Source organism: Terrapene carolina, unplaced genomic scaffold (genome assembly GCF_002925995.2).
Source record: "Terrapene carolina triunguis isolate 2854851 unplaced genomic scaffold, T_m_triunguis-2.0 Scaffold67, whole genome shotgun sequence".
Taxonomy (NCBI): domain Eukaryota; kingdom Metazoa; phylum Chordata; order Testudines; family Emydidae; genus Terrapene; species Terrapene triunguis.
This window is the reverse complement of record NW_020664418.1, coordinates 47,482,937-47,494,171: the sequence shown is the minus strand read 5'-3', so window position 1 is coordinate 47,494,171 and position 11,235 is coordinate 47,482,937. Positions and strand designations below refer to the sequence as shown.

General features: G+C 40.0%; 1 protein-coding gene across 1 annotated transcript in view; it reads left to right on the top strand.

Moving 5' to 3' along the window:
* Positions 1–11,235, top strand: part of LCTL (lactase like) — a 16,529-nt gene that overhangs the window by 1,372 nt on the left and 3,922 nt on the right. Inside the window, exons 2-8 of the mRNA XM_024205611.1 lie at positions 2,121–2,281; positions 7,135–7,222; positions 7,526–7,635; positions 8,006–8,134; positions 8,237–8,332; positions 10,166–10,220; positions 10,310–10,471. Coding sequence (XP_024061379.1) covers positions 2,121–2,281; positions 7,135–7,222; positions 7,526–7,635; positions 8,006–8,134; positions 8,237–8,332; positions 10,166–10,220; positions 10,310–10,471 — 801 coding nt within the window. The remainder of the gene's footprint in view (positions 1–2,120; positions 2,282–7,134; positions 7,223–7,525; positions 7,636–8,005; positions 8,135–8,236; positions 8,333–10,165; positions 10,221–10,309; positions 10,472–11,235) is intronic.

Sequence of the window (11,235 nt, the reverse complement as noted above, 5' to 3'; positions counted from 1 at the left end):
GCTCCCCCCCCCCCCCCCCCCCCCCGAGCCCAATACACATGAATCCCGTCTCCCCGGACCAAATACCCGCCCTCCCTCCCAGAGCTCAGCTGCAGGGCCCTCCCTTGCCCAGTTAGCTGTACCCCTCCCCCCTCGAACCCAGCTGTGCCCCCCCAGCCCAGATACCTGCCCCCCTCTCCCCCAGAGCCCAGGGATCCAGAGGGAGAAACAGCCTGATGCTTGGTCCCAGTCTTGTGGAGTTTCCTGCGCCCTGCCCTCTCCTTCCCTCAGGGCGTACTGGGAATTGTAGCTGCCAGGAGCTCTCTAACTCCCTCCCCCCCCCCCCAGCAGTGTCTTCTATGTGTGTGCTAGGCTCTGCCAGGTCCAGTAGCCCCTAGTGGCAGCCAACAGCACTGCAGCCCATTTCGGGGGGGGGGGGGGGAAGGAAATTCTGCATGCACAATGTTAATGTCCGCAAAATTCTGCATTGCGCAGTGGCACAGAATTCCCCCAGGAGTAAAATTAGCTGTTACCACTAAGAAAGCTTGGACTCAGCATTGATAGGTTCCTGAAACCATCTGCACAATGTGCAGCAGCAGTCAAAAAAAGCTAATAATGTTAGGAACCATGAGGAAAGGGATAATATCATAACGCCACTATATACATTCACGGTACACCCACATCTTGAATACTCGGTGCAGTTCTGGTTACCCCATCTCAAAAAAGATATATTAGAATTGGAAAAGTGCAACAACGATTAGGGGCATGGAGCAACTTCCATATGAAGAGAGATTCAAAAGATTGGGACTGTTCATTTTAGAAAAGAGACGACTAAGGGGGGGCTATGATAGAGGTCTAAAAATCTCCACTGGTGTAGAGAAAGTGAATAAGGAAGTGTTATTTATTCCTTTACATAACACAAGACCTAGGGGTCACCCAATGAAATTAATAGGCAGCAGGTTTAAAACAAACATAAGGAAGTACTTCTTCACACACTGCACAGTCAACCCGGGGAACTTGTTGCCAGGGGATGTTGTGAAGGCCAAAAGTGTAACTGGGTTCAAAAAAGAATTAGGTAAGTTCATGGAGGACAGGTCCATCAATAGCTATTAGCCAAGATGGTCAGGGCACAACCCCATGCTCCTGGTGTCCCTAAACCTCCAACTGCCAGAAGTTGAGACTAGGTGACAGGGGACGGATCACTCAAAATGGCCCTGATCTGTTCGTTCCCTCTGAAGCATCTGGCACTGGCCACTGTCAGAGACAGGATACTGGGCTAGACAGCCAATCTGTCAGACCCATTATCACCATTCTTATGTTCTTATGTAATTTGAATGAATCATCCGGGAGGGGGGTTGTTTCAAGCTGTTAATTACATCTGATTCACCATCAAAAGTTGGTCCATGAACAGCTACCCCTTCTGTCAAATATACACACAGTTTTTTATTCCATCTAAACAAGTGTTTTAAAAAAACAAAACAAAAAATCTAGGCACAGATTTTGTCTTCATGTCTGAAGTAATTTGTGAATATGGATTAATTGCATTTTACTAAAAGACACTGAAAAAATAAGATTAGAATCCCTACCATGGAATGGTCCCTTTGTTATGTTTTATGTCAACATAGCTAAATACGTTTTCACTGAAAAACTCAGAGAAAAATATTGCATGTAAAAAAAGATTTGGAGCCTGATTCTGTTTTACAGTAAAGCTCTTTAATATACCATTTTGCCAATGCGGAGCCCCTCTAATGGGTTTAAGCCCAGTTTAAGGGATAAAAAGAGGTCTTATGAGACTCAGGCCCGTTATATTTAAACCTTTCTTGGTATATTGGAAAACTGGTATCTTACATAGTAAAAAAAGTGACTGTAGTCTAGGGCCCAATTTTCAACTACACTCCATTAATGCACCTAAAAAATTTACAGAAGTGCCTGTTTGCATGTGCAAAACCACATATATTTGTGTGTGTATGCGTATGTGTAAAGTGTTTAATTAGACACAAAGCCACCTACTTTGCACACTCAGATGCAACATTCTGAGGGCATCCCAGTTACTTACACATATGAAAATTTAGTCCTTAAAGCCACTTCTGAGGTTTAGTCTCCAGATTGTCATCAATGTATGTACTTGTTGTTACCTTTAGGATTTTTATGGGGTGTCGGCAGTTCTGCCTACCAGACTGAAGGAGCCTGGGACAAGGATGGGAAAGGACCAAGTATCTGGGATGCTTTTACTCACAAAAAAGGGAAAGTGTTTATGAATGAAACAGCAGATTCATCATGTGAAGGCTACTACAAAGTTAAGGTATGATTAAAACAGGAAATATCCCTAATATAGAAAAAAATACTGAACTGTTAGTTACATTGAACTGAAAATATGACAGATACTTTAATCTGCTGCTCTTGAAGTCTGCAACTAGATTCTTACACCGAGCTGTTAAGCTACAGCAGTAAGTGTCCAGTCTTCAAGGTGCTAAGGGTAGTTTTTTAGAATTGTTGTCCCAGTGAAAAGAAAAATACACAGCAAGAGAGATTCCAAATGGTTGTTCTATACAGAGCCAGCATTGCAGGAATCGGAATTCTAGTGAAACTGTTATTACTCCATTACTTAGTGGGGCTGACTAAACTTGAAAGTCTAGGAGCAAGTGGAGGGTTCGGATGTAAGATAAAATCATAAATAAAACCTTATTGACTCACAATGGGAAAATTCAGAAGAGATTTTGAGATCTCGATTTTCCTCATTCAATAGAGGTTTGCAGGATCAGGTCCACTGTTTCTAAGGGAAAAAATTAAATATTTGTTACAAGAAATGAGATTAAAAATTGACACTTAGTCATTTCTGTTGTTTGTTGACTTTTTTCCATGTCATCTCATAGAGTGATAGACTTTAAGGTCAGAAGGGACCATCATGATCATCTAGTCTACCCTCCAGCACATTCCAGGCCACTAAGCTGTTGGCCACATTCCAGGCCACACAGAACCTCACCCACTCCTGAAATAAACCCCTAACCTCTGGCTGACTTATTGAAGTCCTCAAATCATGGTTTAAAGACTTCAAGTTACAGAGAGCTCACCATTTTTACACTAGTTTAAACCTGCAAGCGACCCGTGCCCCCATGCTGCGGAGGAAGGCGAAAAACCCTTAGGGTCTCTGCCAATCTAACCTGGGGGAAAATTCCTTCCCAACCCCAAATATGGCGATCAGTTAGAAGCTGAACTTGTGGGCAAGACCCACCAAGCAGATACCTGGGGGAAAATTTTCTGTAATAACTCAGAGCCCTCCCAATCTAGTGTCTAAAATCTCCAGCACTTGGGGTTTTTTGCTACTGGCAGTCACCAATGGGCCAAATGCCATTGTAGGCAATCTCATCATACCATCCCCTCCATAAATGTATTAATCTGTCTTGAAGCCAGTTCGGTTTTTTGCCCCCACTGCTCCCCTTGGAAAGCTGTTCCAGAACTTGACTCCTCTGATGGTTAGAAACCTTTGCTTAATTTTGAGCCTAAACTTATTGATGGCCAGTTTACAGCCATTTGTTCTTGTGTCCACATTGGGGCTTAACTTAAATAACACCTCTCCCTCCCTTGTATTTATCCCTCTGATGTATTTATAGAGAGCAATCATATCTCCCCTCAGCCTTCTTTTGGTTAGGCTAAACAAGCCAAGCTCTTTGAGTCTGCTTTCATAAACTACTTGGGAAATGAAAACGGTCTCTAGTCAGTTTCACAGTCTGGTTTTCATAGGCCAGCACAAAACTGCAAAAGCCCAGCTCAGAAACTGCAGAGGAATGTTTAAGTCCAAACAAAAGCCTTTTTTCACTGGAATTTAAGATGAACTGACAAACTGTTAAAATGTTGTTTGTGGCCTATGGGTCAGGTCATGCTTGCCCTTCTCCAGTAAATCCCACTCTAGGGGAGGATATCTTCTGCTCCTAGAATTCCCCTTTATTGCAGGGGTACAGGTTATGCACTGGTCTCCCTTCCCCTACAACAGGGGTCGGCAACCTTTCAGAAGTGGTGTGCCGAGTCTTCATTTATTCATTCTGATTTAAGGTTTCGCGTGCCAGTCATACATTTTAACGTTTTTAGAAGGTCTCTTTCTATAAGTCTATAATATATAACTAAACTATTGTTGTATGTAATGTAAATAAGGTTTTTAAAATGTTTAAGAAGCTTCATTTAAAATTATATTAAAATGCAGAACCCCCCAGACCAGTGGCCAGGACCTGGGCAGTGTGAGTGCCACTGAAAATCGGCTCGCATGCCCTAGATTGCCTACCCCTGCCCTACAACCAGAAAAGACTGCCACAAAAACTTGTGGATCTAGGACGTCACCGGTCCTTTCCAGCTCTCAGGCAGCACAGTACCACGGCTCTGGCTGCCTCCAGAACCCTTGGGGATGGTCTCTCCAGACTGCATTATCATTTCTGCCGTGACAGATTATGCTTGATGTGTCCGCCACTGGCTTGCCCTGAATTCAGATCCTCCTCCTCCTTAGATCATGGGAACAGTACTACAGAAGGAGTTTAGCCCTGTTCTGTGTGAGAGATGAAAATCCAAGTGTGGATCTGAAGGTGAGGGAAGGGGGCACACAATCTAGGCCTAAAGCAGCAACAGAATATTTACTTAAAACTGTCAGCAACATACATCTGAAATACAGCTCAGCCTTCGCTTACCTACGAACACCAGAGTCAGGAACCTGTTGTCCCTTCAACAGCAAAGAACATCCTTAACACCTAGAGGACTGTGAAAAGTACAAGTCTCTGCACAGTTTAAAATGAAATTATATTGGGGCCTTCTAGACACTGTCAGCAAAAAGAGAAAAACAAAAGAAGATAACTCTGCCTCTGGGAGTCTTGAAGCTGTTTACTGGGTGAGGAACTCATGTAAATTAGCTGGCCAATTTCCCAACTCAGTCTACTCCTCAGATACCAGGGATGAGAGCAATATAAACATCCAGATAGACCTCTTTCCTCACAACCCCACATAGCTCTTGGGATATTTCCAAACTAGGACTGGATTAACTCCTGTGTCATAAAGGAGAAGGAACTGGTTTATCTCTATATTTTAGTCAATTATATAGTCCCAGTTACCATAGTCTCTGAGCCTCTCACAATCTTTAATATATTAATTTTCACCTTGTTAGTTAGGGTAGTGCACAGAGAGAGCGCAAGGGCCAGATTTTTAAAGGTATTTAGGCACCAAGTGGGATTTTCAAAACCATCACAAGTTTTAGGGGCCTAGGATGTCTGTACCCGGGTCTCCGGAGCGCCAAGCTCATGCTCTAACCATTGAACCATGGTTTCACTCTCTTGCTAAGTCGAAATATTGCATCTAAAACCCCTCCCTAAAATTATACTATTGTAATATTTACACTAAGTAATATAACAACTCCCATTTATAACTGTATGGAAAATGACAATACCCTAAATGCTATTTTATACTATTCAACAATTCCTCTAACATTTGAGCTTCCACGCCCGTCTTTGTATGTAATGCACATTATATTATGTAATGCCCTAGTATTCAGTCCTGATTTTTAAAGAACCTAACAAAAAAAAAATCTCAGTTCTGCCTCCAAATTCATGCCTAAAAAAGAAGTTGCAGGCCCATTTATATCGTTGAGAGATATGCCCAGGTAGCATATCTGAGCATATGCATGGTTAGAAGAATCAGAGTCCAATAGGTTGCTGGTTTTCATTGTGGAGCTGGTTCCACTTTGAGACAGCATAGAAATGTTGGTGTGTCTGCTCTGAACTTGGCTGCATGGTGTCTTTACACAGCTGCCCTGCAGCTAGTAACTTACTTTTCTTAGTAAGGAAAACCAAAATGCTAGAAAATAACTCAAGTTAAAAATCTAGTGAACAGGATTTTGGAAAGTAGTAATTTAATTATTTGTGGTCAGGCTATACTAGAGTCTAACCTGGAAACAAAGTTCAGTCAGTCTCTACAATCTTATATTTGAAATCTTTATATTATATTCCTATACCAGCGGGCAGGAAAACAGGTATGTTGAACCACTATGGTATTTTTCTACTGTTGGAACTAGAACACTATATGCAAGTTTCCCAACCGTTCTTGCATCATGTAAATAAAATGGCAGATTTGAATTGAAGAGTTTACTGGTATTACAGAGAGACCGAAAAGTTCTGTCTAGCAGATCCAAGTGTCAAGTGTTAGGGTTTCAGAATATGACAATGCCAGAAAATTTAGATAAATTCCAAATTAACAGAACTTTGTACACAAAACTGGGAGTCTAGCAGCATGGGTGATTTATTTGCAGATGACCCTGTATAAAATCCTTATATTCAAGAGTTCCAGCATGAATTTGTTCTAGCAAAGAGTTAATATGTTTGGGGCCAAATTCTTCAGTCTAATTTTGCAGACATACACCAGGCTGTATCCATAAATAGGTGCCCTCATATTCCATATGTGCACATGCAAATCAAGCAGTTGGATACCCAACTATCTCACTGCATGTACAAATAGCTACTTGTACATGAAAAAAATGTAGGAACAGTAAGTTATGTATGCAAAAGGAGAGGACAGGGGTAGAGGCCCAGGGCTGAACACTGACTCCTTCTTAGCAATTACACAAACATGGAAATTAACACCCCCAGACATCCCCCACCTTAGCCTGCAGCTAGATCGCATGGACATAGTTTCTGACCTGGGCAGAGGTATGTGAACCAAGCTTGGTTGCTCTTATCCACAACCCTCCCTATTTTATGTATTTAGTTTGAAAGAGACGGTCAGTTAAAAATATTTTAAGATGATGCTAGGCACACTTTGTAAGAAAACTTGTTCCTTCACAACACATTTTCTTTCCACGCTTGCTTCCACAGTGAAGTCAATGAATTCTGAATTTAACATTACATTCACAACTTCCATGGCAAGTAGACTGAGGTAAAATACACAGGCTTAGGACTTCTTTGTACTTGAATAAACTCATGCCCCACCAGCTTCTGCAAATCATTTTTTCAAAGGAAACAGAAAATAACTGGCGAAGCACATTGTTTTTGTGCAATCCTCTCTTCTTTCACATTTCCTCAACTCAAAGTCTTTCGTTAAAATTGCTTTAATTTGTAGATTAATAATCTGAAAGATTAGTCTATTGGGATTAGTGAGTAATATTTTAATTGGATTTTCTTTTTGCAGGATGATATTCAGTTACTGAAGGAGTTGAAAGTTAATCATTACCTGCTTTCTATTTCATGGCCTCGTATTATGCCCACTGGTATTAAAAGTAAGCATAACCATTTAACTGTAAACCTAAAAGCACATATAGGCAAAACAACTTTGCTACATTTGAGAATACCATAAAAAATGACATGGTATATTTGTCACATATTACTGGTAAATATATATCTATTTCTCTATCAGGGTCCTTACAATGTCAGCCCTTTCCATGGTATACAGGTGCCTATACATACACCAATGTAATCTATCTAGATATATATAGCTTACATCATTTTAGAAAACATTTTCCAATGATTACTATCTAAATGATGTAAAAACAATTAATTTTCTTCAACATTTGTTTCCCCAGAAGAACAGGTGAATGAAAAGGGGATAAAGTTCTATAATGATACAATTAATAGTCTTTTGGAGAACAAGATTATCCCTATTGTGACCCTCTACCACTGGGATCTTCCACAGGTCTGAGAATAATTAAATTTATTATGTTGTCTAATCTAGGGTTTCTGGTAGCTAACTTGTTTGTAAAAATAAACACCATCTGGATCATTTTAAGAAAACATTTTAAATATTCCAGCATGCTTTCAAGTTATCAATAATTTCTCTGAGCTATCATTTTATATACTTAAGCACTGTTACATTCCCACTGTGAGTCACTGAATTCTGCCTCATTCAAACTGCTTATTCAGTTTCACTAAATCACCTTAAGTCACATCATAGCTTAGCTAGTGTCTATATTGAGTTACATACAATATAACCTTTATCAAAAAACAATGGCATATTGAATTTTAAGTTACATATCTGTTAATTCTTGTAATTATTACATATACAGGTGCTCCAAGAAAAGTATGGTGGGTGGCAGAATATAAGCATGATAAGTTATTTTAATGATTATGCAAATCTGTGTTTTGAGAAGTTTGGCGATCGTGTGAAATACTGGATTACTTTTAATAACCCTTGGGTAAGTTACTGATGGCTTTCTTTTGGGCTACATAGATTTGGTCCCCAAATTTTGGGAGTGACCCTATAGTTACTTTTTTTTCCTCTTCTCATGTACTTGTAGGCGGTTGCTGAAGAGGGCTATGAGACAGGAGAGCATGCACCAGGACTGAAGCTCAGTGGAATAGGGGCATACAAAGCAGCACATCATATCATTAAAGTAAAACTAGAAATATGTTCTTTCTTGTATTGCTATCTTATTTTATGACTGAGATAAGTGGGTCTTAATTTTTTTTCCCCAGGAAAAGAAGGTTTTGTAGCAAAGATTCAACTTCTGAACAGCATACAAAAAGCATTCAAGAGTTAATTTAAATGGAATTATAAACTACTGGTGCTGAGACAGTGCATACTTAATTAGTATTGGATGCATGACATAGCACTCAGCTGCAACAATTCAGAGGACAGGTTTTTTAAAAAAACCTCTATTTAAGTGTCTCATTGAACATACTGCCAAATAGATCAGAAGAGAGAATTTTAAGGTAGCTTCTATAAACAAAGGGTGAAATCCTGCCTCACTAGTCTCAATGGAAGTTTTGTGATTGACTTAAACAAGGCCAGGATTTCACCCAAAGTGAACAACCTTCATTTAAAGAAAAAGTTTCTCATTTAAATATAGACACACAGTAGAACAGATCTGCAGTAAAACAGAACTCTCCATTAAATGTTGCATGTCACCTTCACGAGGCCATCTTGGGAGCTGCAAAGGACTCTCACATAGGTCTGGTTGACATCTTATGTAAAACAAAAGCTTCCATGAGAAACAGAATTTTTTTTTTTTAAAACCTACGGTAACAATTTCCAGATGTGCATTTGTGCAACAAGTTTATCTTCCATGCTTCTATCACAGCTCAGGACAACTGTACCCTCCATTGTCCATCCACTCTCAGACTCCCAGCTCCCATGTCACCACCTTTCTTGGGTGGAGACATGCATCTCTCTTCCACCAGACTGGGGTGTATCCAGGCTGCACAGGTTCCCTACCTACATTGTGAATTCCCCAGCAGAATACATGACCTCAGCAGTGCTTTGCCTTCTCTGAATCCTGAGGCTATAAATAGCATTCTACCAGTATAAGTTACCACACAGCTCTTTCTAAGCAAGTACATTTATCCTTAAGGTAAAAGCATTACAGAGAAAAAATATTAAACAAATAAAAACCTACACACTAGCTAATAAGGTTACCAAAGATCACCTCAACTCCAAGAGGGGCTCTGGCCAGTGAACAGTCCTTCAAACCCCACCAAGGTTTTTGTTTTTTTTCCTGTTCATAACTGCCTTGGCTCAGAACAACCACCCCCATGAATCTCAGAATCACTCTTTTATCCAGTCTGGGCCTCTGAACTTGTCCTCACGTAACAGTGATCAGCAGACAATGGGTTTCTGCTCAGGGGACAACTTCGAAAGGTTGGGTCGGGAAGTGAAAAGTTGCCTTTCCCTCCTTCCAAGTATTTCCTAGGAATCCCAATGAGCTTTGTTTGTCTAGCACAGTGATTCTCAAACTTTTGTACTGGTGACCCCTTTCACATAGCAAGACGCTGAGTGCGACCCCCCTAAAAAATTAAATATATTAAAAAGTGTTTTTAACACCATTATAAATGCTGGATGCAAAGCGGGGTCTGAGGTGGGGGCTGACAGTTCGCAACCCCCCATGTAATAACCTCACGACCCCCTGCGGGGTCCCAACCCCCAGTTTGAGAACCCCTGTCTAGCACATTGTTTCAAAGAGACATTTGAAATTCATAACACTTCCCAGGGTTCACATTAGCCATGTCTCCTCTCTAGAGACATTACATACAATCCCACAATAATACATACATATTTGCATTTTTAATATAATGAACTCTAAAGGTACTGAAATTTAAATTAATAAGGTTTAGCTTAATTCAACAATGTTTGTAAAGGATATTGCCGTATCTGTCAGAGATTCATTGACTCTTCCTGTACTGATTATTGCACGATAGGTTAGCATATACATATGTTCTTTTAATTACAGACTCATGCAAAGGTCTGGCATTCTTATAATAAGACATGGCGTAACAAGCAACAAGGTAATAAGTATTCATTGTGTAATTATGCCTCTGCAGTAAGGGCTTAAAAGATTATGCATAACTGCAGAACTGTCACTTTCTATTTTAAGGTATGGTTGGAATTTCTTTAACTAGTGCCTGGGGTGAACCTGTTGATCTAACTAGCCAGAAGGACATTGAAGCTGCTGAAAGATACGTACAGTTTTACTTGGGATGGTTTGCAAATCCTATTTACAGTGGAGACTATCCTGAAGTTATGAAGAATTATGTAGGTAAGTCATGCTGACTATTTACACCTTGAATAAATAATATAGTTACAACAGTGACAATTAACAGATGTATTGGAGCATGCATGCATCCGACGAAGTGGGCATTCACCCACGAAAGCTTATGCTCCAATACATCTGTTAGTCTTAAAGGTGCCACAGGACTCTCTGTTGCTTTTTACAGATCCAGACTAACACGGCTACCCCTCTACCCCCCTGATACTTAACAGTGACAATCTGATCAATGTGTATTTTAGTCCAAATTAAGGATAGGGTTTTGGAGGAGGGTTATTAATAAAAATCATTTTTCTGAAAGATTCCAGATAAAAACAAAAATATTATTTTTGTTAATTAAAAACCAAACAGTAGTATGCTCCTCTAAAAAGTATAATTATCCACATTTTTACAGATGGGGAAACAGAAGAAAGAAGTTAAGTTATGTGCCCAAGAACACATGGCAAGTTAGCGGCGAACACCTGACTCCTAGTGATGTGCTTTAAGACTGGGATTTTCAAAGGAGACTATGGGAGTTGGACACTTAAATTCCTGTTGCACCTCTGAAAATCCCAATCTAAACCACATTTCTTCAGTCTTAGCCACATCAAGTAAAGTTTATCCTTTACTATCCTTTCTTTAAAGGTAGAAAGAGGAAGATTGTTGTGTTCAGAGAGAAAGTGCTCATTCAAGGCTACACAATATTAGCACTTAAAATTTAGGATAGTTTAGTTTTGCTTTTGTGGTGTAAAGAAAAGCAGACACATTCAATCATG